The sequence below is a fragment of the Zootoca vivipara genome, chromosome 6, assembly GCF_963506605.1.
Source record: "Zootoca vivipara chromosome 6, rZooViv1.1, whole genome shotgun sequence".
Classification (NCBI taxonomy): Eukaryota; Metazoa; Chordata; class Lepidosauria; order Squamata; family Lacertidae; genus Zootoca; species Zootoca vivipara.
In genome coordinates, this window is record NC_083281.1 from 2,915,804 (window position 1) to 2,942,623 (window position 26,820).

Consider the following 26,820-nt stretch of genomic DNA (forward strand, 5'->3'; position numbering starts at 1 on the left):
GCCTGGGGGCCTGGGGGGTGGGGGTGGGCATCAGCACGACTTTGCCCAGAAAGGGGATCAGGCCCCCAACACCAACTTCCACCACGAAGGAGGGTCACGCCAAGCCGCAGGGAAGAAGTCTTTTACTAGTGCTGGTGTTTGGTCGAAGGCTGTCGGTCGAACATCCTCCATGTGCGATAGTCCTTGGTGGTGAACATAGGGGTGTGGATGGTCAGGTGCGGGACGTAGCCGGGCTTCCCTTTCAGCTCCTCGGGGCCGCGGTTGCGGTTGACCACTGGGAGAGAAGAAGGAGAAAAGCTGTAGATCTCATGGAGATATTGGCGTGCAGAAGGTCACAGATAAGCCCAGGAATGTCCCGAAATCTTGGAGATCCTCTGCAAAGAGGACCCCAGTGGCGGGACTACGGAAAGCAACTTCCAATGTTCCCGTTGAAATCAGGCTCATGAGGACTAGCGTCTTGCTTTGGGGAGGGTGGGTGCCACCACCGAGAAGGCCCTCTGCCTGGTTCCCTATAACCTCACTTCTCGCAGGGAGGGAACTGCCAGAAGGCCCTCCGAGTTGGACCTCAGTGTCCGGGCAGAACGATGGGGGTGGAGATGCTCCTTTAGGTCTACAGGGCTGTTTAGGGCTTTCAAGGTCAGCACCAACACTTTGAATTGTGCTCGGAAACGTACTGGGAGCCAATGTAGGTCTTTTAGGACTGGTGTTATATGGTCTCGGCGGCCACTCCAAGTTCCCAATCTAGCTGCCACATTCTGGATTAGTTGCAGTTTCCGGGTCACCTTCCAAGGTAGCCCCATGTAGAGAACATGGCAGTAGTCCAAGCGGGAGATAACCAGAGCATGCACTACTCTGGCCGGACAGTCTGCGGGCAGCAGGGCCGGTCCTAAGGCAAGGCTGGGTGGCGCAAGGCGCCATGGCGCCGGGCTGCCAGGGGGGCGCCGCGCTGTGAAACAGGGTGGGGGGGCGCCGGAGGGATCTTTGCACCATGGTGCCAGATATGCTTAAGATGGCCCTGGCGGGCAGGGAGGGTCTCATCCTGCGTACCAGATGGAGCTGCCAGACAGCCACCCTGGACGCAGAATGGACCTGCGCCTCCATTGATTCTATGGGAAGAACCCGCAACTTTCTCTCCAACTTTAACTGCAAGATAAAGCCTGCCTCCAGGATCCACTGTGAATTGAATGTAAGTAAACCTTATCGTTACTTTCTAAAAAGTCGTTGTGTTGTGTCATTATTGTTGGGAGCAAAAGGGGATTGACCAGGATCAATCCAATCTGGGCAAGCCACGCTGGATCACTTAACTCAAATGGTTCTAAATGAATCTATCAACTAGCTTCCTGCTTTGTACAAGGGAATGTGCTCTGCTACCAGCTCACTAGCATGAGGAAGGGAGGACAATATTTAATCAATATATCCTCTCCTACTATCCTCTACATTCCCACAAGCACCAAAATCTGCATCCTTGTTGTCCTGCGTCCATAAAAAAAACATCAGAAAAGGCCTCCATCGAGTCCAGCATCTTCGCAGGAGCCAAGCAGAGTTGCCTTGAAAGTTTAAACCCGCTGCCTTGCTACAGAGAACGTCCCAGCCCCTCTCCCAGGTGACCCCTCTTCCCTCTTTGCCACCCAGCTACAACCCTCCTGCTTACCAAATTCCTTTCCGAGAATGGGCCTGTCCCTCCACAGAAAGGCCCCCCATCGCGTCTTAGGGCTCAAGTACTGGGCAGGGACGATGGGGTCGAAGCAACAGCTGTCTTGCAGGTGCTGAGCGTAGGCTGGGAGAAAAGAAGGGGGAAGGGGAGGTACAGATTTGAGCCAGCCTCGTGCTGCTGCAGCAGAAAAGGCTAACACTTGCTTTTCTATCTCTCTCTCTTTGGCAGAGGCGGGGAACCTTCAGATCCGGCCCAGCCAGAGTTCCTGTTTGGCCCGCTGGCTGGCCATTTCCCCAAAACCACGGCCACCCGCCCCACATATGGCGTCCAGTTTGGGGCAGATCGGGATACACAAAGCAAGTTCGCCAATCCCTGCAGGAAGGAGGCACTGAGCATCAGCTGATAAGCTAGGGCAGGCATAGGCAAACTCGGGCCTCCAGATGTTTTTGGCCTACAACTCCCATGATCCCTAGCTAGCAGGACCAGTGGTCAGGGATGATGGGGATTGTAGTCCCAAAACATCTGGAGGGCCGAGTTTGCCTATGCCTAGGGCTAGGGGTTCGATCTTGTGGCAAGAAGTAAGGGATGCAGGTGGCGCTGTGATCTAAACCACTGAACCTCTTGGGCTTGCTGATCGGAAGGTCGGAGGTTCGAATCCCCGCGACGGGGTGAGCTCCTGTTGCTCCGTCCCAGCTCCTGCCAACCTAGCAGTTCGAAAGCATGCCAGCGCAAATAGGTAAATAGGCACCGCTGCGGCAGGAAGGTAAATGGCATTTCCATGCGCTCTGGTTTCCATCATGCGCCAGAAGCGGTTTAGTCCTGCTGGCCGCATGACCCGGAAAGCTGTCTGCGGACAAACGCCAGCTTCCTGTCTGCGGACAAACGCCAGAGTCGTCTTTGACTGGACTTAACCGTCCAGGCGTCCTTTATACCTTTTGCAGACACAAACATTTGTTGAGCTTCTTTGGGGAGGAAAAGTCAACTTCCTAAACTCCTAGTACTTCCATCAGGGAGGACGAGAGGAACAGCCCAACATCACTCAGAGGGCCGTAGGTGCGTCTTATCTCCGAGATATTTGGTCGCAAGTATCCAAGTTCTCCTCGCTGTCGGCAAACCAAATTCATTGATTTTATTGGGTCTCCTTTCAGTAGGTTGGATACAACCAGTCCCGGAGTTACGTATAAGCTAAAGGAGCTCGAGCTTAGGGCCCCACTCTCTTGGGGGCCCCCAAAAAAATTTAAAGGAAAAACAACTGGATGTACATTTCCAAAATATAAGCGGGAAAACAAATAAAACAAAACCTACATACAGCAACAGTGTTTTATGTTGTTGAGGCTCCTATGATGGAAGTCATGGGCCCCGCCTGCTCGCCTGCTTCGTAATATATCACTGGTTTGCTCCTTTCTATATAGAGGGTGCCTACATTCTGCATGTGCAAATGGCTGGAGATCCCTAAATGGTCCACCCATGCATCAAGAGGAGTATGTATAGCATCTAGATCAAGGGAAGCAATAGTACCACTGTATTCTGCTCTGGTCAGACCTCACCTGGAGTACTGTGTCCAGTTCTGGGCACCACAGTTCAAGAAGGAGACTGACAAGCTGGAACGTGTCCAGAAGAGGGCAACCAAAATGGTCAAAGGCCTGGAAACGATGCCTTATGAGGAACGGCTTAGGGAGCTGGGTATGTTTAGCCTGGAGAAGAGAATTTTAAGGGGTGATATGATAGCCATGTTCAAGTATATGAAAGGATGTCATATGGAGGAGGGAGAAAGGTTGTTTTCTGCTGCTCCAGAGAAGCGGACATGGAGCAATAGATTCAAACTACAGTGGTACCTCTACTTACGAATTTAATGCGTTCCGAACACACATTTGTAAGTCGACTCCCATAGGAATGCATTGGGAGAAAAAAGTCGTAAGTCGAAGCAACCCTATCTAAAAATTCGTAAGTAGAAAAAATCCGCATCTAAACCGCATCCAAGATGGCGGACGGAGCTCCGTTCGTAAGTAGAAAAATTTGTAAGTAGAGTTATTTGTAAGTAGAGGTACCACTGTACAAGAAAGAAGATTCCACCTAAACATTAGGAAGAACTTCCTGACAGTAAGAGCTGTTCGGCAGTGCAATTTGCTACCAATGAGTGTGGTGGAGCCTCCTTCTTTGGAGGTCTTTAAGCAGAGGCTTGACAGGCATATGTCAAGAATGCTTTGATGGTGTTTCCTGCTCGGCAGGGGGTTGGACTGGATGGCCCTTGTGGTCTCTTCCGACTCTATGATTCTATGATTCTATGACCATATAGCATATATTCAACACACAAAAAACCAGCGACAATTTGTTGTTGACGAAGGACAGCTGGACCTATAAAGGGCCCCATTACCTTCAGGAGCTTAGGGCCTCATCAAAACTAAATCCGGTCCTGGATACAAGCAACCACCCCACCCCTGAAAAAAAGCAGAGGTGAGGAATATTTTGCAGCAGGAGATGGGAGCGATTGAGGAGCCAGGACCTTACCAGCTGGTAGATTCCTCTCTCTGTGGTCATGCCACTTCTGCCAGCGGTAGTAAGCTTCGCGGTTGATGGGGTCGGTGAGGGTGTACCAGGCGTGGCGGTTGTGGCTGTTGGTGAGTCCCGTATACCAAGTCTGGGGGATGGCGTCCCACCCCATCGGTGTGTACTTCCAGCGAACGGCTTGACGGAGGATGGGGGGGTTCCGCTGGGCCCTCAATGATAGGTACTCATCACTGCGTCCAGGGGGAGAGGAAAGAGACATTAGCCGGGCACCCACAAAGGATGCATCAGTTCCACACCCCACTGGCGAAGCTTAGGGTGGCTGGCTGCTCTGTAAACCGTGGAACTCCCTGCCACAGGAGGCATGGAGGGCCAGACACCTGGATGTGTCGTTTCCTTCCTTGACTTGTAATTGGGTGGGGGGCGCACGGCCAGTTCACTTGGCACAGCCCCCTGCGAGCCGGCTTCTTTTTCAGGGAGGTCAACTGTTAAATTTATAATATTGTGGTACCTTGGTTCTCAAACGCCTTGGTACTCAAACAACTTGGGTAAAATAAAAATATACATTAGGGATTAACAGGAAGTCCAAATTGTGGTAGTTTATATATGACTTTGGAATATTTTGGAATACAATTTCGTTAAATTTCTTTCTTTTTCCCCCCTTTTGGTTTGATTCATATTTATATTGTTAATATATGTGTGTGAAAAGACAAAGACCAATAATGAGAGATATACAAAATATTGTTTATTTTTGTAACATAAAAACATGGTTTATATTCTGTGATATATAGAACTTTCGTATTGAATATCAACTTATGCATTGTTCTGTTGCTCACCGGACGGCAAGACGGTTTGAGCACATCCTGGTCCGACTGCAATGGCTACCGATTAGTTTCTGGGCCCAATTCAAAGTGCTGGTTTTGACATATAATGCCTTAAATGGCTCAGGACCGGAATCTCTCAAGGACCGCCTCTTTCCATATGAACCTATCCGGACCCCGAGATCATCTTCTGAGGCCCTCCTTCGTGTGCCACCTCCTTGAGAGGTCCGGGGGGTGGCGAGGTGAGAACAGGGCCTTCTCTGCAGTGGCTCCCCATCTGTGGAATGCTCTCCCCAGGGAAGTTCACCTGGTGCCTTCATTATACACCTTTAGGCGCAAGGCAAAAACGTTCCTTTTCAACCAGGCCTTTGGTCGATCCAATTTATGCCCCTTTAAAATGTTTTTTTTGGGGGGGCATTGGGTGGTTGTTTTTATTTTTATTATGTATTTTATATCTTGATTTAATTCTGTGAACTGCCCTGACACCTCCGGGTATAGGGCAGTATATAAATTTAAAATAAAACAAGATGAATTTAACAAGATGAATTTTAACAAGGAGAAATGTAAAGTACTACACTTGGGCAAAAAAAATGAAAGGCACAAATACAGGATGGGAGACACCTGGCTTGAGAGCAGTACATGTGAAAAGGATCTAGGAGTCTTGGTAGACCACAAACTTGACATGAGTCAGCAGTGTGATGCAGCAGCTAAAAAAGCCAATGCAATTCTGGGCTGCATCAATAGGAGTATAGCATCTAGATCAAGGGAAGTAATAGTACCACTGTATTCTGCTCTGGTCAGACCTCACCTGGAGTACTGTGTCCAGTTCTGGGCACCACAGTTCAAGAAGGATACTGACAAGCTGGAACGTGTCCAGAAGAGGGCAACCAAAATGGTCAAAGGCCTGGAAACGATGCCTTATGAGGAACGGCTTAGGGAGCTGGGTATGTTTAGCCTGGAGAAGAGAAGGTTAAGGGGTGATATGATAGCCATGTTCAAATATATAAAAGGATGTCATAGAGAGGAGGGAGAAAGGTTGTTTTCTGTTGCTCCAGAGAAGCGGACATGGAGCAATGGATTCAAACTACAAGAAAGAAGATTCCACCTATACATTAGGAAGAACTTCCTGACAGTAAGAGCTGTTCGGCAGTGGAATTTGCTACCAAGGAGTGTGGTGGAGTCTCCTTCTTTGGAGGTCTTTAAGCAGAGGCTTGACAGGCATATGTCAAGAATGCTTTGATGGTGTTTCCTGCTTGGCAGGGGGTTGGACTGGATGGCCCCTGTGGTCTCTTCAAACGCTATGATTCTATGAAAATGAAATAGATGAGAGGTGGCCACATCCAACCCCTGCTGTTGGCTTTCCTTTGTTTATGAACAATTTGGCCATTCTTTCTCCGAAGGAGGCCTCGAATACAATTCTTTTAATAGGAGCCAGTGTGTCCTAATGGTTAGAGTGTCAGGCTGTGACCCGGGAGAGCCAGGTTCGAATTCCCACCAAGCCGTGAAGCTCACGGGACAACCTCGGGCCCAGGCACCATCTCTTAGCTTAACCTATCTCACAGGTAGGACGATAAAAAGGTGCTATATAAATGTGATAAATAAAAATAATGTCGGGTTGCCCTATTTCAAAAACTGAAAATCTAGTTTTGTTTTGGTTTTTTTGGTTGTTGAGAGGATGAAATGGGGAGGAGGAGGGCAGGTGAGTTATTTCATGAGCTTTTTAATATATATATATAGGAAATTCGCCCCCCCAAAAATCGACAATTCCGGCGTGGGTTGCCGTAGGCCTAGATTTCCCCTGACGTTTTAAAACGACGTTCAGAAATCCCGCCAGAATAGGTCTGGGAAATTTCGTTATGGCAGGCCTTGTAATGATGAGAGAAACACGCTCTTCGCACGCTCAGAGGCACTCGTGTCTCAAATGCCCGGCAGCTTTTCAAAGGGGGTCGCTGAACCCAGGAATCAAATCTGCCGATCCTTTATAAGAGTTCAAACGAAATCCTGCAAAGCGTGCCACGTTTTATAAAGCAGCGCTCCTGAGATTTATTAAAACTTCCTTGAGTAAGTCAAAGGATGCGTTTATATCAAAATGGGAAGTCTTTAAAATATATTCGAAATATAGTCTGTAAAAGCATTCGAATAACTTCAGTAAGAATCTAAAGTTAGATGGAAAACTTAGGACTGAATACAAATTATGAAAACCAAAACATGTTTTGAAAAAGGATGAGATGCAGAAGTAAGGAGTAGATCGGAAGTCAGGTACTTAGAAGAAAGAATATTTTTATGTGAAAAAGAAGATCAAACCTATCCATTCTTAAGGAAATCAGCCCTGAGTGCTCCCTGGAAGGACAGATCGTGAAGCTGAGGCTCCAATACTTTGGCCACCTCATGAGAAGAGAAGAATCCTTGGAAAAGACCCTGATGTTGGGAAAGATTGAGGGCACTAGGAGAAGGGGACGACAGAGGACAAGATGGTTGGACAGTGTTCTCGAAGCTACGAACATGAGTTTGACCAAACTGCGGGAGGCAGTGCAAGACAGGAGTGCCTGGCATGCTCTGGTCCATGGGGTCACGAAGAGTCGGACACGACTAAACGACTAAACAACAACAACAAAGGTAAACAACGTATTGTTGTTGTGGTGTTATTTGTCTGTTTGTTAGTCTGCTTGTGGGTTTGTTTAATTGTGATGGATATTTTTTATTGTTGTATATTTCCTTTTTTTGTGATGTATAACAGCGGAAAATGAAATTAAATTATTATTTTTTAAAAAAAACTTCCTCTCCCTTTTTGTCAAAAAAACTCACCTTTTTCTTCTTCTTTTTGCACCTTAATTGGGAAAAACGGAACGGCAGGAGAGACGGACTTACCTGTACAGTGGGGTTGGGTAATCGGTCTCTAAGGAGACCGGAGGGACGTAGGGTCGGTTGAGGAACAGATCCCGATAGTTCAGGCACTGGAGATCCATTTTGGGGCTGCGGGGGGGTGCCCCTCGGACTTCAGCCCAGGCTGGTTTGCAAGAGGAGGGGGACCAAGCTCAGCTTCCTCTAGCCCTTGAAGGGTGAAAGGGGTTTGGCCATCATTGTTTGCTATACAAACCTTTCACGGCAACCATCCCCTTAGCAACGAAAGGCAGGCAGCCCAGGTCAAAGGGAGAAGATGGCAAAAGGTAAAGAGCCCTTAGGAGGATGCCCTGAGACCCGATGCTGGGAAGATTTCCCCCCCAGGGTAGGGGGGTGATTTGTTACTAGGTGACTTACGTACAGTATAAGCCAGGCATGTCCAACAGGTAGATCGTGATCTACCGATAGATCACTGGACGTCTGTGGTAGATCACTGGTAGATCAGTGGCTCCCCCCCCAAGAAGATAAAAAACTTTGGCTCCCCTAAAAAAACCTCAACACCTTTGCCCTGCACCCCTAAAATGACCTGAACCACCAAAACAGGGCTTTCCTTCTTAAAAAAGCTCAATGTCGCTTTCCTCCTTCCTAAAGAAGCTCAACAACCTTTACGTGAACCCCAAAACAGGGCTTTCCTTCCCCAAAAAAGCTCAACTTTGACCTGTACCCCCCCCAAAGGGGGTAGATCACTACCAGTTTTTAACTCTGTGAGTAGATCGCAGTCTCTTGGAAGTTGGCCACCCCTGGTATAAGCTAAACAAGCACTAGCTTAAGGCCCCCCTCTCTTGGAGGTCCCCCCAAAAAAATTTGAAAGGGGGAAAAAACTGGATGTACATTTCCAAAACATAAAATAAAAAGGAAATAAAACCTACAGACAGCAACCGTGTTTTGTGTTGAGTAGGCTCCTATTTGTGACGTGCAAATGGCTTTAGATACCTATTAGGTCCATAAACTTACCATACAGCATATATTCAACGCAAAAAACAGCGACCATTTGTTGTTGACAAGGGACAGCTGGACATAGAAAGGGCCCCGTTACCTTCATTAGCTTAGGGCCTCATCAAACCCAAATCCGGCCCTGGGTGACACCCTAAGTTCTTTCATTAAGGGCTAGAAACTTGGGTCGGCTGGGTTGAAACTAAAAAAAAACGGAAGCTGATTTTCCGACCCGTTTCTTTTTAACTGGCTGAGAGTGGGTGGGAACGGTCTGCTCGGAGAATGTCAAGTAAAGTAACAGGGTTGGTTTTAACTAAATCCTACGTCAATTCGGCCCACGGAAATGACAGGATCTTAAGTTAGCCGGGCTTTTAATGGGTCAAGAAGGCAGGTTTCCATAGAGGGGAGCGAGGGGGGCAGGTAGGGCTCGTCCACCTGGGAAGGGAGCCCATCGAGAAGGAAAACTCTGGTCCTCAACTTCCACCCCCATCGTCCATCCTGGACCCTGAGGTCCAGCTCCGAGGGCCTTCTGGCAGTTCCCTCCCTGCGAGAAGCGAGGTTACAGGGAACCAGGCAGAGGGCCTTCTTGGTGGTGGCGCCCACCCTGTGGAACACCCTCCCATCAGATGTCAAAGAAATAAACAACTACCTGACTTTTAGAAGACACCTGAAGGCAGCCTGTTTAAGGAAGTTTTTAATGTTTGATGTTTGATCGTTTTTAATGTTTGATGTTTGTAATATTTTGCTGGGAGCTGCCCAGAGTGGCTGGGGAAACCCAGCCAGATGGGCAGGGTATAAATGATAAATTATTGTATCACTATTATTACTTGGTCATCTCTGGGAAAGGAAAAGGCTCAGGAACAAACCCTACAGAAATCTGGAGCGGAGTTGGATGGCGCCTTGTCCGCCTCCTTCCGGCAACTTCTGCAGCCCAGCTGGTACCAAACGTCTTGCTCTGCTTTCCTTTGGACCCAATCTTTGAGGCCTTGTCGTCTGGGCATGCCAGGATCCCCCCCAATATACACGGCCCAGGCTTGCGCCTTGCAGAGATTACTTTGGGGCTGTTCCCGCAGCGATTTGGCTTCACCCCCGGAGGCACACTACATTGTCTCCCGAGATGGACAGATGCCGACAGTGCTCAGAGCAGGACTAATGGAAGATATGACGCAGAATTTTTTTTTGGGGGGGGAGGGATACCCTTTGGGGAAAGCAGCCTTGGGCACTCCAAAACGAAGCAGAAAGGCAGAGCTTGAGATGTCTCTATCTTCTCCTTTGGTGGAATCAAAAGAGCCGTCCTAGGCACAGTTGGGCAACCCCTAGATCCCACTTGCTCTCCAGGGACAGAGAGTCACAGCGCCTTGAAGAAACAGCATCAGTGGACAAGAGAAGTTGCAGGATCATGGCCTGCCCAGTCCAGCATCCAACCCCCCCATGGTCCTAGACTGCTGGCACTTATGCCCACTTCTCCTCCAAAAGGGGCATCACTAACTGCTGCGGTGGTACCTTGGTTCTCAAACACCTTGGTTGCCAAACGCCGAAATCCCGGAAGTGAGTGTTCCGGTTTCGGAACGTTTTTGGGAAGCTGAACGCCCAACTCGGCTGTTGGCTACTGTTTCCGGGGCGCCTGCACCCATCAGAAGCCGCGCCTTGGTTTCCAAACATTTCGGATGTCAAACGGACTTCCGGAACGGATTAAAGTTTGGCATTTTTGTTTTTATTCTTTATTGTGCATTTTTGTTTTTGAGGCTTTTTCGGTTCACTTGCTTTTGTGACTGTGCGGAACCCAGTTCGGCTACTGATTGATTGTGTGTCTGCGGAAATGGATAAAAGCCCCCTATCCAAACAATTGACCATCATCAGAGCAGGTAAGAAGAAAAAAATTAAATTTTTTTTAATCATCTACAATACTGCCTTATTTATTTTATAGAGTGCATTGATTATTACTTTCATTTTATGGATCAATGGTCTCGTTAGATAGTAAAATTGATGTTCAATGGCTGTTTTAGGGGTTGTTTTTAAAAGCCTGGAGCGGATTAATCCGTTTTGCATTACTTTCTATGGGAAGGCGCACCTTGGTTTTGGAACGCTTTGGTTTTGGAACAGACTTCTGGAACGGATTCAGTTTGAGAACCAAGGTACCACTGTGACACCCTTTCCCCCCGGACCACAAACCCCTTGTTCACTGTGCTCCCCTATCCTCCTCGGGCAGAAAGCGACTTTGAACTCTTGTTTTAGGGGTGGAAGATAGAGGGTATAAAATCCATTCATTGATCCTCCCACTTTCTCCTCTGGCCCCGCCCACTACAGCGCATCTCCCTTGTCCACAGGTAGGAGCAATCCACGGGCTGGGGTGCAAATATGCAACATTCCCCGCCCTGGCTTACAAGGGGGAGTACCGGACCCCAGGAATTTGAGGAGGGAGGCGGGCAGGAGGGGGGAAGGAGAGAGAATAAGCACCTTAAAATTCCCCGCTTCCCCAGCAAAGTTTCGAAAAACACCACACGCTCGGGGCGAAGGCCGCTTTTGAAATCCACGTCCTTTTAATGCCAGATACACTGAATTCCCGCCCCCCCTACGTATTGTTTACAAGGGTAGCCGCGTTTTATCGCTTACCGACTGGAAGGGGAGTTTGGGGGTGGGGGGTTAGAGAGAGAAAGAAAGCACACGATCCCAAATATTCTCAGAATTTTCGCCAACTTGTGGCCCGAAGGCACTGCATGAGCAAAATGCAAACTTCCAAGGTCTCCCCCCCCCGCCTTCGACAGATGTGCACAGACACACACACACACACACACACACACACAGACACACAGACACACACACAGGGGGTATTTGTTTCAAGGCAGGCGCCCCAGCTTTTCACGGAAGCCCGACCTGACCGACAGCGACCGGTCCCCAAGAGCTCAAAATCGCTTTCTAACCGCTGGGGACACAGACTCAACCTGGTGCACTCCCTTAACAGAGGCAGACGAGAGAGATGGAGGGCGTGAAAAAGATGAGAGATTTTCCATTGGGATGTTGGCTCAGAAGGCAGCCCATTGACGGCTCTGCCTGGGCGCCCCCTGCTTGCTCTCGGCACTCCCGCCAGGATTTCGGGGTTTAAAAGCCCGTGTGGGATTCAGAAGCTTGCAGAGTCAGAGGCTGAGCCCCGTGTGGCTGCACTTCTGGTGCCCATAACTGGGAGTCGGGAATCCAACAGGTCTTTCCCCCATCCCTGACCTGACCGCTGCCTGCAGCTGATGCAACGGCCGGAGGGGCCGCCAGTTCCACCCTAGTCTGGATTTAAGAGGCTTTCCCCGCTGCTCTCAGGACAGAATGCCTCTTCCAGACAAGAGACGCTCTCCCGTATCTCGCTTGCAAGTGAGGAATGCTGTTTTAAGAGCACCGGGTAATCGTGCCTCCGTTATCTGTTTGTTTTTATCATGCACAACAGGGCACTAGTCTCTTCCCACACGCACACAAGTGTTGGTTTCGCCCCAGAGCAAAAGAGAGAGAGAAAGGGGGAAGTGGGGTGGGGTGGGGGAAACAAGAGCAGGCATTCTAGCGGCGTCTGGCCAGATCCTCTGGCAAGTGCACCTTCCCCATCCTCATTCCTGTCTTTTTGAAAAACAGGCCCATCGCACACGAACAAAAATATACATGTTATAGTTACTCTCCTGGCTCCGAGGATATAGAATCGTTCAGAGGTCCTCTCCACCCAAATAACATCCGATAGCATTCACACTCAGATATTTAATAAAGGATCTTTTGAGGGTCCTCTTCCCCCCCCCGAACATTTTTTTTTTTTTACACATCGCCCCACTCCCTCCCCGTTCCCCACCCCGAGATGACAGCCCGAGGTCCCATGCAGGCCAGTTTAGTGGTTCTCCACCCCAAAGCACAGTCTCTTGTTCCGCCGTCCGGTTTTTTTTTTCTACCGTATCCTGGTGAAGAGGTTAAGGACCGACACAGACTCCTGAAAGAAAGGAGAAGGGATGGTTAGAGGCCACTAGAGCTCGTTGCCAAGGGATTGGGGCGAGTGGATGCTCGAGGGACAGAGGGCAGTTGGGGGGAAATAAAAAAAGCTGACCCCGCTTTGGAGGGACAAAGGCATGGGCTGCTTGCTCATCTGAGAGACGCTATCGACCGCTGGAAGGGCCCGACCCATTCCGCATTTGCAAGAGCTCAGCCAGAGCCACAGATGCCACAACCAGTGGATACTTTGCAAGACGAATAATGTGATAACTGGAAAGTGCAAAATAACGAAGGGGACAAGAGCAGGGTATCCCCTGCCACCATTGTTGTTTATTTTAAGTCTTAGGAATACTGGCGAGAAACAGAAGATCCGATGAGACAATAAGAGGAGTAATGGTAGGAAGTAAAGCATATAAACTAAAAAGCTTTTGCAGACGACCTTGTGATTACTGCAGAAGACCCGGAGATCTGGCATACCAAAGTTTTTGGAAAGGATCCAGGAAACTGGTCAGGTAAAAAGGTAAAGGTAAAGGACCCCCGACCATCAGGTCCAGTCGTGTCTGACTCTGGGGTTGCGACGCTCATCTCGCTCTACAGGCCGAGGGAGCCAGCGTTTGTCTGCAGACAGCTTCTGGGTCATGTGGCCAGCATGACAAAGCTGCTTCTGGCGAACCAGAGCAGCGCACGGAAATGCCGTTTACCTTCCCGCCGGAGCCGTCCCTATTTATCTACTTGCACTTTGACGTGCTTTCAAACTGCTAGGTGGGCAGGAGCTGGGACCGAGCAACGGGAGCTCACCCTGTTGCAGGGATTTGAACCGCCGACCTTCTGATCAGCAAGCCCTAGGCTCTGTGGTTTAACCCACAGCAAAATACATTCAGAGATAATTACGTAACCATTTGGAAAGAAACAAAGAGAAGCTTAAGAGATTTGGGGAAGGAGGAGCTTATCGTTCTGGGCAAGAGCATGAGCAATAGAAATAAATGTGCTGCCAAGAATGTTATTTTTTATTTCAGTCGATACCCGTGATCAGCGGTGCAGGACACTTCAAGAAATGGCAAAAAGGTATCTCTAGATTTAGAATCATAGAATCATAGAATCATAGAGTTGGAAGAGACCACAAGGGCCATCCAGTCCAACCCCCTGCCAAGCAGGAAACACCATCAAAGCATTCTTGACATATGCCTGTCAAGCCTCTGCTTAAAGACCTCCAAAGAAGGAGACTCCACCACACTCCTTGGCAGCAAATTCCACTGCCGAACAGCTCTTACTGTCAGGAAGTTCTTCCTAATGTTTAGGTGGAATTTTCTTTCTTGTAGTTTGAATCCGTTGCTCCGTGTCCGCTTCTCTTTATTTGGCAGAGACGAAAAGGGAGAGCTTCACCTACAAGTTGAACAAAGCTGGCAGTGCCCAACGGCCCCTTCCATCACCATCCAGCCCTCTGCTCCATAAAAAGGCACCGGGAGCCCCTCCTCCTCTCAATCACAACAGCGACATGGGTCCTACTCATACACACTTCAAAGAAAGGCGGAGGAAAGAAGCGTGCCGTCGGCATTCTCTGGAAGCGGCCAGTTGGCAGCAAGGCACCTTCCTATTAAAGCCAGCTTTGAGCTGCTTTGCGGCAACGTTCATTTGTGAGAAAGGCTTCCGGAGGAAAGCCAGAGGGAAAATCCGTACCCGCTGCCTTGCGAGACCATCTTCGGGACAAGAGCATGAGATTACAGCCTTCATGATATGCTGAGGGGGCCATACTCATGGGTCGCTTCCACCACTTGTGAAGGCAGGCTCCGGCGGACGGGACCAAGAGGGGGTCCAAAGGTCAAGAGGGCGGTTTCTACAAGTGAGGGGCAGGTGGGGCTCACCCGCCTGAAAAGGGAGCCCATCTAGGAGAAGGAAACCTCTGACCCCAAACCTCCGCTGCTTTGCAGGATATCTTCAGGAGAAGAAAAGGCTCAGGAGCAAACCCTACACAAATCTAGAGCAGAGTCCCTGAGGCGGTTGGATGGCGCCTTGTCAGCCTCCTTCTGGCAATTCCTGCAGCCAAGCAGGTGCCAAACGTCTTGCTTGCTCTGCTTTCCTTTGGACCCCCATCTTTGAGGCTTGGGGGGGGGGTTTGTCGTATGGGCAGCCCAGGACCTCCAGACACACAGCCCAGGCTTACGCCCTGGGGAGGTCACTTCGCTTTCACCCCTGGAGGCATACTCCATTGTCTCTCGAGACAAGGCGGGTGCCAACATTTCAGAATCACGAGGGATGGAATCTTTACAGCGGGACCCTGCTGCGGAGTCTGGCTTCGGCCACTCAAAACCCACAACCCACCCACCCCTCGCCCGTTTCTCTGTTACCTTGGTGGAGCGGGTTTTGCTGAAGACGTTCCAAAACCTCAGCGTCTCGTCCCCGGCTCCTGTCACGATAGCCTCTCCGTCGGGTGACATTGCCTGCAGGAGGGAAGGAGGGGGGTGGACGGCCCTGGCTCAGTGGCAGAGCACGTCATGTAAATCAGGCTCTCCCCATTCAAGCCCATGAGGACTAGTACCTTAACTTTAGATTTAGGGAACAGCTGCAGGAATGCAGGTCCAATCACCAGGTGGGGCTGGGGCTGCCCCCCCCCCCCGCCTAAAATCATGGAACGCCATTGCCAGCCAATTCAGATGATATGGAGGCAGATGGGACACAATGGTCTCACACCCACCCACCGCTTTTTTCGGGGGACGGGGACGCATTATTGGCAGAGGGGTTTATTTTTTTTGGAGGGGGGCAGTTACTCACCAGGTAGAGGACTCTGTAAGAATGCCCGGTTAGCTTTGCGACTTGGGTCAAGGACGGGTATTTCCAGACGAGGATCTGGTTCTGAGAGTATCCGTGAGTGCTCACCTAGAGAAAGAGAAAGAAGAGGATGTGAACTTAAAAATGGAACGCGTAAAGCTGGTGGGTCAGCAACTCCTTGAAAGATTCCATCAACGGTGTCTCCGAAAATTTTTACACATCACCTGGGAAGACAGGAGAACTAATGCCAGTGTACTGGAAGCAGCAAAGATCTCCAGTGTTGAAGCGATGATTCTTCAACATCAACTTCGTTGGACTGGTCATGTTGTTCGGATGCCTGATTATCATCTTCCAAAGCAACTACTCTATTCCGAACTTAAAAACAGAAAGCGCAATGCTGGTGGTAAACAAAAGAGGTTCAAAGACCGTCTCAAGGCAAATCTTTAAAAATGTAGTATAAACACCGACAACTGGGAAACACTGGCCTGCGAGCGCTCCAGTTGGAGAACAGCCTTGACCAAAGGTGTTGTAGGCTTTGAAGACACTCGAACTCAGGACGCAAGAGGAAGGCACGCTTGGCAAACCCTCCCCGGGATCAACTCCCGCCTGGAAACCTATGTCCCCACTGTGGAAGGACGTGTGGGTCCGGAATTGGCCTCCACAGTCACTCTGTTAAAACCGTGTTTATGGAAGACAATCTTACTCGGCTATGAGTGATTGCCGAAAGAGAGAGAGAGAGAAGAGTATGACTCTGAGAGAGATTTCGAGGTCACATCTAAAGGAAAACAAAAGCTAGAATAGGCTACGGGCCGAAACCGGAACATACGGTCACATGTGGTAGGGGTGTAAATACGTAATCAAAAAATAAATTGGCAAAGGGTGTTTAAGGAGATAACAGAAATCACTGGGTCAAAAGCTGACCGAAAGCCCAGCATTGATATTTACGATGGGGTGGGAGGTTCGCAGGCTAGGAAGGACTTGCTCACAAATGCAGTGACATCTGCACGAATTAGGAAGTGGAAGGGGCAAGGGGAAGATGAAACGGAAGAATAGTGTCTAGAGGTGTTGGGATATAGCCATTGATAGATTAACATGTGTCGTTAAGGTAAGACGGGGAGCATGCAGGAGAAACGATAGCGAGGAGATATGGAGGGGGTTTGCAGAATTTGTACTGTTAAAACAGAAAAGGGTCAAACCATTGCAAGAGGTGTTGGAAGTTTCGGGAGGTTGGATAGTTACAGCGGAATGGTCTCGGGTGTGTGGGGGTGCATTTTTATTCTTATTTATTAATTGTTATGAATAATAACAACACGAGGGTGGGGCCCTTTTCTGCAGCGGCTCCCCATCTGTGGAATGCTCTCCCCAGGGAAGTTCGCCTGGCGCCTTCATTATACACCTTTTGGTGCCAGGCAAAAACGGTTCTTCTTCAGTCAGGCCTTTGGTTGATCTGATTTACACCCTATGCCCTTTTAAAATGTGTTTGTGGTTTTTTTTTTGGGGGGGAGCTATTGAGTTGTTGTCTTTATTCTTATTATGTATTTTGTGGTTTGGTATCTTGGGTTTTATTCTGTGAACTGCCTTGGGAACCCCGGGTATAGGACGGTATATAAAATTCAATTAGTAATAACAATAATAATAGTTGTTGTTTAGTCGTTTAGTCGTGTCCGACTCTTCGTGACCCCATGGACCATAGCACGCCAGGCACTCCTGTCTTCCACTGCCTCCCACAGTTTGGTCAAACTCATGTTTGTAGCTTCGAGAACACTGTCCAACCATCTCGTCCTCTGTCGTCCCCTTCTCCTAGTGCCCTCAGTCTTTCCCAACATCAGGGTCTTTTCCAGGGAGTCTTCTCTTCTCATGAGGTGGCCAAAGTCTTGGAGCCTCAGCTTCACGATCTGTCCTTCCAATGAGCACTCAGGGCTGATTTCCTTAAGAATGGATAGGTTTGATCTTCTAGCAGTCCATGGGACTCTCACGAGTCTCCTCCAGCACCATAATTCAAAAGCATCCATTCTTCGGCGATCAGCCTTCTTTATGGTCCAGCTCTCACTTCCATACATCACTACTGGGAAAACCATAGCTTGAACTATACGGACCTTTGTAGGCAAGGTGATGTCTCTTCTTTTTAAGATGCTGTCTAGATTTGTCATTGCTTTTCTCCCAAGAAGCAGGCGTCTTTTAATTTCGTGACTGCTGTCACCATCTGCAGTGATCAAGGAGCCCAAGAAAGTAAAATCTCTCACTGCCTCCATTTCTTCCCCTTCTATTTGCCAGGAGGTGATGGGACCAGTCAATAATAATAATAATAACAATAATAATAATAATTCATTTGTCAAAACAAAAAAATAATATAAGAATTATACGTGCAAAAAAATGGTGGGAGGGAGAGGGGGGACTGCCGCTATCTCTTCTAGGGCTGGGCAATGCCAACTTTTCACCCTATCTGCATAACTGGGCAATTCTAAAATACAGACGCACTTTTACTATCTCAGGATTGAATGTATTGCTCTCGGCTGGACTTGAAGGAAGATTCCAACAGATTCCACACGAAAAACACTTCTGTCCCTGTGGAGATGGCAGTCCCGAATCGGTGACGCATGCCCTTCTGGCTTGCCCTCTTGATAAAGACTTGAGGAATGAGATTATCCCCCCTCTTTTATTGTCCATTCCGGGTCGGCCAGCCACTGCCCCAGTGTCCTTTCTCTGGGCAGATCAAGAGGAGCAGGTGACAGCAAAGGCGGCAAGGTTTTTAACTGGGGCAATCAGAATAAGATCCACTATTTGACCACTGATTCAAAACCCTGAAATGTTTTGTATATAATTGACTTTTTATTTCTATTCTTTGTGTATCACATTGTTGTTTTGTTGCTATGGCCAATGACTGACGCAAATAAAGGTTCATTCATTCATTCATTCATTCAATGCCACGACGCATCACCGGGGAAACATCATGATGTTGGAAAGCGAAGAGGAGGAATGAGCTGTATTGGCGCTGGCGAGGAAGCAAAGGCAGTTTTACCCCAGCACCTGACGGGGTGATACCCAGCTCTACCTCTCTCTCAAATCAGAACTGGTGAAGGTCCGGTGTGAGTGCCTGGAGGCGGTTGGAGGATGGATGGCGGCTAACAGATTGAGGTTGAATCCTGACAAGACAGTAGTACTGTTTGTGGGAGACAGGAGGCGGGCAGGTGTGGAGGATTCCCTGGTCCTTAATGGGGTAACGGTGCCCCTGAAGGACCAGGTGCGCAGCCTGGGAGTCATTTTGGACTCACAGCTGTTGATGGAGGCACAGGTCACTTCTGTGTCCAGGGCAGCTGTCTATCAGCTCCATCTGGTACGCAGGATGAGACCCTACTTGCCCGTGGACTGTCTCGCCAGAGTGGTACATGCTCTGGTTATCTCTCGCTTGGACTACTGCAATGCGCTCTACGTGGGGCTAGCTTTGAAGGTGACCCGGAAACTGCAACTAATTCAGAATGCGGCAGCTAGACTGGGGACTGGGAGCGGCTGCCGAGACCACATAACACCAGTCCTGAAAGACCTACATTGGCTCCCAGAACGTTTCCGTGCGCAATTCAAAGTGTTGGTGTTGACCTTTAAAGCCCTAAACGGCCTTGGTCCTGTATACTTGAAGGAGCGTCTCCACCCCCACCATTCAGCCCGGAGACTGAGATCCAGCGCCGAGGGCCTTCTGGCGGTTCCCCCCCTGCGAGAAGTGAGGTTGCAGGGAACCAGACAGAGGGCCCTCTCGGTAGTGGCGCCCGCCCTGTGGAATGCCCTTCCATCAGATGTCAAGGAAATAAGCAGTTATCCTAATTTTAAAAGACATCTGAAGGCAGCCCTGTTTAGGGAAGCTTTTAATATTGAATGCTGTCTTGTTTTAATATTCAATTGGGAGCCGCTCAGAGTGGCTGGGAAGACTCAGTCAGATGGGCGGGATACAAATAATAAATTATTATTATTATTATTATTATTATTATTATTATTATTATTATTATTATTATAAAGCAGCGTGCCAAATAAACCCACATAAGTTACTAGGAAAGAAATGTGCCAGTCTTCCAGGGGATGGGCAGGCGAAGGATGGGGGGATGCACACAGGGGACGAGAGCTCCCTTACCAGCTCATTGGCGTGCTTGGACCAGGCGAGGTTGCAGACTTGCGACCCAGTGTCGATGCACTGCAGAGGCTGCCCGGTCAGCGTGTTCCAGAAACGTATGCAGCGGTCCGCCGTCCCGCCGCCGGAGGCCAGCAGCCCGTGCTGGTGCGGGGACCAGGCGATTGCCTTGACGGCTGCAAGGTGCTCTGTGTACTGCTGGACGGGGCTGAGGCTGGAGTGGTTCCACACGAGGAGCTGCAAGGGAAGGGAGGGGGATCCGTCACCGGTGGCGGTAATGGGGCTGCGGGGTTTGCGAGGGTGGCTTTTGTCATTGTCCTGAAAGACCTACATTGGCTGCCAGGATGTTTCCGAGCACAATTCAAACGGTTAGTGCTGACCTTGAAAACCTTAAACCAGCCCCCCCCCCCAAACTCGGCCCCCCAGATGTTTTGGGACTACAACTCCCATCATCCCTAGCTAAAAGGACCAGTGGTCAGGGATGAAGGGAACTGCAGTCCCCAAACATCTGGAGGGCCGATTTTGGGGGTGCCTGCCCTAAACGGCCCAGTAGAGCTAAAGGAGCCTCCGCCCCGGACACCGGGGTCCTCCTCCCGAGGGCCTTCTAGCAGTTCCCTCCCTGCGAGAAGCGAGGTTACAGGGAACCAGGCGGAGCGCCTTCTCGGTGGTGGCGCCCTCCCAGCAGATGTCAAGGAAATAAACAACTACCTGACTTTTAGAAGACATCTGAAGGCAGCCTTGTTTAGGGAAGTTTTTAATGTTTTATCGTGTTTTTAATATTCTGTTGGGAGCCGCCCAGTGGCTGGGGGAAACCCAAGCAGATGGGTGGGATATAAATAATAAATTATTAATTATTATTATTATTATTATTATTATTCTATTGGGAGCAGGTGGCGCTGAGGTCTAAACACCGAGCCTCTTGTGCTTATACACACCTTTTCTTCTCCTCCCCCCTTTCCCCCTTTGTACCACTTTATTTCTTTATATAAATTATTTTGATAAAAAAGTATTAATTAATATAAAAGAAAGAGTCCGAAGGGACCCCCCACAAGGCAGGAATTACAGCCAAAGAACCCCTAGACCAGGCACCCCCAAACTTCGGCCCTCCAGATGTTTTGGACTACAATTCCCATCTCCCCTGACCACTGGTCCTGTTAGCTAGGGATCATGGGAGTTGTAGGCCAAAACATCTGGAGGGCCGCAGTTTGGGGGTGCCTGCCCTAGACAAACAGTCATTCAACTTCTGCTTAAAAGCCCCCAGCAAAGAGAGAGGCCCCCACTTTCCCTGGTGGTCCATCCCGCTGTCACAAATATCTCTTGCCACCAGAAAGTGTGTCCTGGTGTTTAAAGCCCACCGACAACCCTATCAGATACAAAGCTGCCATTGCGAGGAATGCGCTCCCCCCGAGGAGGCCAGCCAGGCACCTCGCTTAAGCGCCGTCGACTAGGTCAGTCTGCACCTGATGTCTAGAGATCCTATTCCTATTCTACTTAATCCAAGAGGGTCCTGGGAGCTTCTCTGTGTGAAAGAAACAAGCAGAGGGTTCGTGATGTTCCTTCTGAGAAGCTGAGGACAGCTGGCTTAAACTGGTTCTGTTTCCCTGTCAAGGTAAAGGGAAAGGTAAAAAAGGTAAAGGACCCTGGACGGTTAAGTCCAGTCAAAGGCAGCTATGGGGTTGCGGCGCTCATCTCGCTTTCAGGCCGAGGGAGCCGGCGTTTGTCCACAGACAGCTTTCCGGGTCATGTGGCCAGCAGGACTAAACCACTTCTGGTGCAATGGGACACCGTGACGGAAACCAGAGCGCACGGAAACGCCGTTTACCTTCCCACCACAGTGGTACCTGTTTATCTACTTGCACTGGTATGCTTTCAAACTAATAGTTTGCAGGAGCTGGGACAGAGTAACGGGAGTTCACCCCGTTGTGGGGATTCCAACCACCAACCTTTCCGATCGACAAGCCCAAGAGGCTCAGGGGTTTAGACCGCAGCGCCACTCGCATCCACACCTTTCCCTTTCCCTGTCAAGGTCATGCTGAGTATAAAAGTAGGGCCAGAACGAGCCTGGGTTTTCACTTCCTCTTTCTATCTCTCTTCCTTCTGGTGTGGGGTTACTGTATGCTTAGTGTTAAGGCTTAGACTTATTTTGAGTTATTGTAAGGTTAAGTCAAGTCTGCTGCAACTGGATTTCTTATGGACAGGGCCAATCCTGAAGGTACTGGATTTGTGACCGTGATGCTCATTTGCCTTCAGTAGCAGTAAAGCTCTGCTGGGTGAAATACAATTGCCTCTGGTCTACTTTTTTTTGGAATCCTGCAACATGTTTTAAGTTACAGGTAGGTAGCCGTGTTGGTCTGAGTCGAAGCAAAATAAAAAAATTCCTTCAGTAGCACCTTAAAGACCAACTAAGTTTGGCCAAACCCTACGCCAAAGGATAAATGGACATAAATCTGACATCAGGAACCATAAGACAGAGAAACCAGTAGGAGAACACTTCAATCTCCCAGGACATTCTATACAAGATCTCAAAGCAGCTGTTTTATTACAGAGAAATTTCAGGAACAGACTGGAAAGAAAAGTTGCTGAATTGGAACTCATTTCCAAGCTTAAAACCATGGAGGCACCTGGGATGAATAGAGACATCGGATTCTTATCTCATTATGCATGATCAAGCTTTCTTTAGCGCTTCAGCCCTTGCTTCCACCACCCCCCCCCCGGACTAATTGCAGCCATCAGCAGCCGTTAACAGCCGTCCCCAGGTTTACCACTCCCATCAGCCCATCACCCATTCCCACCCACCCCCACCACCCTCTGTATATATATATATAAGGGTCTGACACTTCTGTTTCCAGTGTATCTGAAGAAGTGTGCATGCACACGAAAGCTCATACCAAAATAAAAACTTAGTTGGTCTTTAAGGTGCTACTGAAGGAATTTTTATGTTTTAAGTTGTTACCCTGCTAACTTATACATTGGGATCTGCTCTGGGTTAATACTGAGTAGAATTCCATGACAACTATACCTTGTTGTCGTTCCCGCCGGACGCGAGGAGCTGGTGGTCGGTGGACCACTTGAGCCCGCAGACCTCCTGCCTGTGGCCTTGGAGGCGACGCTCGGACTGAAGGGGGGGTGTCCGGATGTCTCTCTGCAGGATCATCCGGTCCCGGCTGCCGGAAGAGAGCTGGTCCGCATTCCACGCCAGGGCGCCTGGAGCATGAATGGTGCGGGGAGGGAGGGATGCAAACAGGCATAGGGAAACTGAACACCCAGGCAACATCAGCGAGTGCCCGCATGTCCATTTGTAGAAACACCACCCGCTGCTTGCTAAGCCTCCCTTGCTGCTATTGGCTGAGCTGCTGTGAGGTCACAGGCATGCCCACAAGCACCCTGACCCACCCAGTTAAGCTAGCAGCAGCAGAACCACCACCAGTGAAACGGATATCACTCTCAGACCCTCCAACACACAGGCCTTGTTGAGGCTGCCCGTGACAGGGCCTTCTCGGTGTTAGTTCCGTGTGTTGCATGCTCTCCCCAGTGAAATGTGGCTGTCTCCCCATTGGAGAAGTGTCTGCACCTACATCATTCAGCCCAAGCGCTGAGATCCGGCACCGAGGGCCTTCTGGCGGTTTCCTACCTGAGAGAAGTGAAGCTACAGGGAACCCGGCAGAGGGCCTTGTCGGTGGTGGCTCCCGCCCTGCCGATGGGCAGGATACAAATACAGTGGTACCTTGGTTCTCAAACTTAATCCGTTCCGGAAGTTGGTTTCAAAACCAAAGCGTTCCGAAACCAAGGCACGCTTTCCCATAGAAAGTAATGCGAAATGGATTAATCCGTTGCAGACTTTTAAAAACAACCCCTAAAACAGCCATTGAACATGAATTTTACTATCTAACGAGACTATCGATCCATAAAATGAAAGCAATAAACAATGTACTGCAGTCACAAAATCAATCCATCAGTAGCCGAACTGGGTTCCACACAGTCACAAAAACAAAACAAAAAGAGCCGCAAATACAAAAAATGCAATATATATAAAAAACAGACAGACCTCAGCGTAATGCTCAAAATGGAAGCATAACACTCAAAACGGAGCACGTTCGGCTTCCAAACAAAGTTCGCAAACCGGAACACTTGCTTCCGGGTTTGCAGTGTTTTGTTTTGAGGACCAAGGCGTTTGAGAACCAAGGGACCACTGTAATAAATGACTATTCATATTCTTATTTCTGCAGGGCTTCTAGGAAATCAGTGTTCCGTTTCCATGTTGTGCTTGCCCGCAGCCATTGGCCCCGCTTTCCTTACCCACTCTGGCCGTGTGGCCTTCGAGCATGGAGAGCTTCTTGCCAGCCGCAGCATCCCAGATCTGCACAAAGCCCTTGTGGGTCCCAACCGCCACCAAGTTGCCCTAATCGGGGAGAAAGGATGCAAAGGATGAGGTGGTGGTGGTGGTTGCGAAGCAAAAGGGGGGGGGGTGGCCCGGAAAGAGAGGAGGTGGCAAAGGAGAACCTCTGAGAGCCAGGTGGAAAGGCTTGGAGGGCCACATTTGGTCCCGGGGCCAGAGGCTCCACCACCCTCGCGTCGCAGCTCTGCCCACAATTCGCAAACGCTGCGCTTCGGCAGAAAAACCAGCAGAGTACTGACCCGTTCTGACCACCCGACGGAGGTGACTGAATCGCCTTCCACGGACAGGTCGCACAGCCGGGTCACCTTGGGAAGAAGAAAGAGGGGAGGGGAGACAGGGAAGAAAGAATGAGAAAAGGAGAGGGCACTGGGAGAGGGAGGAGGAGGAGGGGCCGCTGACTTTGTAGGCCTCTCACAAGCAACCTTTTCCCCAGCAAGGAAGCCTAACACCCCCAAACTGCGGCCCTCCAGATATTTTGACCTACAACTCCCATGATCCCTAGCTAACAGGACCAGTGGTCGGGGAAGATGGGAATTGTAGTCCAAAACATCTGGAGGGCTGAAGTTTGGGGATGCCTGCCTAAGACCATAAGAATAAGAATAATTAAGAGCCTGCCTGCTAGATCAGGCCCAATGGCCCACCAACTGCTAGAAATGCCCTTTTCTTTATTTTGGAAAATTAAAAAGGGGGGAAACACTTTCGCGCCTAAGCAGGTTTCATTAAAATATATATACAGTGGAACCTCAGTATTCAAGTGTCTCGGAAGCTGAACGTTTCGGTTTACAGATGCTGAAAACGTGGAAGTAATTGCTTCCGTTTTCAAACATGTCGAACGGCTCCCAAGGTGCGTTTCTCAATTTTCTCAATGGAATCTTCTGGGCGCCCATTGCGGCTCAGTTGTTGGACGTTTCGGAAGTCAAACGGTCTTCTGGAATGGATTACGTTCGACAACCTAGGTTCCACTCTCTCTCTCTCTCTGTCTCTCTCTCTGTGTGTTGTTTCTCCAAAAATAAGCCACACCCCGAAAATAAGCCATACCCCGAAAATAAGCCATAGTGATAGGCAGTTTAACCTTGTAGGTTAAACTGTACCATACTTAATTAAAAAAAATAAGACATCCCCTGAAAATAAGCCACCGTGGTTTTTTTGTTGGTTTTTTTTTTTTTAGGAAAAATAAATATAAGACGGTGTCTTATTTTTGGAGACACACACACACACACACACACCCCGCACACGGTTCATCTGCTATCGGGAAGAACCCTCATGTTTTAGGCAGGAGTCGCTATTTGGGGACATGCTCCCTCTACAAAGCCTCTGGAGCAGGGACTCACGCAGAGAAGAAACAGGCAGACTCGACCGAGGGCTGGAACATTTTATTAGGCCTCCCGTTAAAAGGTCAATTCAAAAGAGGTAAAAGGAAGGCAAAGGTGAAGCAGGCATTCTGATGTTATGCAACACCATGTCTCTGGAAAAGGCGGGTTTTTCTTCCAATAGCTGGTCCCCCCCCCCCCCAAATAACCAGTGGCAGATTAACGTACTGTATACCCTAAACAAGCTATAGCTTAGGGCCCCACTGTCTTGCCCCCCCCTCCAGAAAATTTAAAGGGGGGGGGACTGGATGTACATTTCCAAAATATAAGATAAAAATAAAAAATAAAACCTATCGGTACATACAACAACAGTGTTTTGTTTTGTGTTGTGTAGGCTCCTATGATGTAAGTCATGGGCCCTGCCTGCTAGCCTGCTCCCTAAAATATCACTGGTTTGCTCATTTCTGTATACAGTGGTACCTTGTATTTATATAATTGTATTTCAGTTCAACCATTACTTTGATAAAATACATATTTTGTGATGTGCAAGTGGCTTGAGATACCTATGAGGTCCATCAATTATCATACAGCATATATTCAACACAAAAAAACAGCAACCATTTGTTGTTGACAGCTGGACCTATAAAGGGCTCCATTACCTTCAGGAGCTTAGGGCCTCGTAAAACCTAAATCCGGCCCTGTTCGTATCGTAAGAAAATAAGAACGGGAGACACACACACACACACACACACACACACATACTCGACTTTACCTGGCTGGTACAGGCACTCCACAGGTAGACACAGGTTCCGAGGCCGACACTGAGAACGTTAAGGGACGACCAGTCGACCAGATTTAGGTAGAAGTCGTCCTGCAGTTCCGGGGCATCCAATACTTTGAACGGGATCTTGGAGATTTTCCTCGTGGGCTTCCGAGGAGACCGTAGCAGCTTCTGGCTGTTTCGGCCGGGTGGGAAATTGGGGGAGAGGAAGAAGAAGCAGGTGGTGTGAAGAGGGAGCAAGCATTATTATTCCTTCCAAACAGGGTGGATTTGATTTAAATCAAATCGATCTAAATCAAATCGATCTAAATCACAATTCAAATCATGGGTTTGTTGTAGGGTTGTTGTTTTTAGAGTTCTAGCAAAAATCACTGATTTGGTTACACTATTAGAAATACGTAAGACAGATAATTATGGAATTCTTGTGAGGTTTAATAAGTTGACTGTTTATATTTGGACAGCGTTTCCGCTGCACTTCAATGGAAGGAGAAAAACAATAATCGATAACACTGTACAAAGTTAAAAACAGGCCTCAATTAAGCACTGTGGAAAGATGTGTTCCAACTGCGGGCACAGAACAGTTTCCAGCAAGCGTTCAAAGAACTTGGCACAGAAGGCGCCCGCTGAATATCTTGTGGCAGAGGGTTCCACAGGACCGGGCCAGCGACACTAAAAGCTCGGT

The 26,820-nt window shown here is 49.1% G+C and overlaps 2 protein-coding genes across 2 annotated transcripts in view; both read right to left on the bottom strand.

Moving 5' to 3' along the window:
* TEKTIP1 (tektin bundle interacting protein 1) lies at positions 1–8,992 on the bottom strand. Its single transcript, XM_035119282.2, has 4 exons — positions 7,849–8,992; positions 4,163–4,392; positions 1,652–1,777; positions 1–274 (listed from the first exon to the last, which is right to left on the bottom strand). Exons 1-4 carry the CDS (start codon positions 7,944–7,946, stop codon positions 126–128), a joined length of 603 nt encoding a protein of 200 aa, XP_034975173.1. The 5' UTR covers positions 7,947–8,992; the 3' UTR covers positions 1–125.
* A 2,615-nt stretch (positions 8,993–11,607) lies between these two features.
* The window catches only part of FZR1 (fizzy and cell division cycle 20 related 1), a 33,084-nt gene continuing 17,871 nt past the window's right edge, over positions 11,608–26,820 (bottom strand). Inside the window, exons 7-14 of the mRNA XM_035119272.2 lie at positions 26,130–26,313; positions 24,287–24,352; positions 23,948–24,050; positions 22,671–22,855; positions 19,655–19,888; positions 15,538–15,642; positions 15,114–15,206; positions 11,608–12,769 (exon numbers count right to left, since the gene is read on the bottom strand). Of these exons, the coding sequence (XP_034975163.1) occupies positions 12,728–12,769; positions 15,114–15,206; positions 15,538–15,642; positions 19,655–19,888; positions 22,671–22,855; positions 23,948–24,050; positions 24,287–24,352; positions 26,130–26,313 (1,012 nt within the window). The 3' untranslated portion in view covers positions 11,608–12,727. The remainder of the gene's footprint in view (positions 12,770–15,113; positions 15,207–15,537; positions 15,643–19,654; positions 19,889–22,670; positions 22,856–23,947; positions 24,051–24,286; positions 24,353–26,129; positions 26,314–26,820) is intronic.

What these genes read in the sequence shown, in the direction of transcription:
- TEKTIP1 (XM_035119282.2), bottom strand. Translation starts at nt 7,946, where the DNA reads ATGGATCTCCAGTGCCTGAACTATCGGGATCTGTTCCTCAACCGACCC. An exon ending in TACCCAACCCCACTGTACAG is followed by an intron (nt 4,393 to 7,848) that starts GTAAGTCCGTCT and finishes CCCTGGACGCAG; the next exon opens with TGATGAGTACCTATCATTGA. An exon ending in AGAGAGGAATCTACCAGCTG is followed by an intron (nt 1,778 to 4,162) that starts GTAAGGTCCTGG and finishes CTTTTCTCCCAG; the next exon opens with CCTACGCTCAGCACCTGCAA.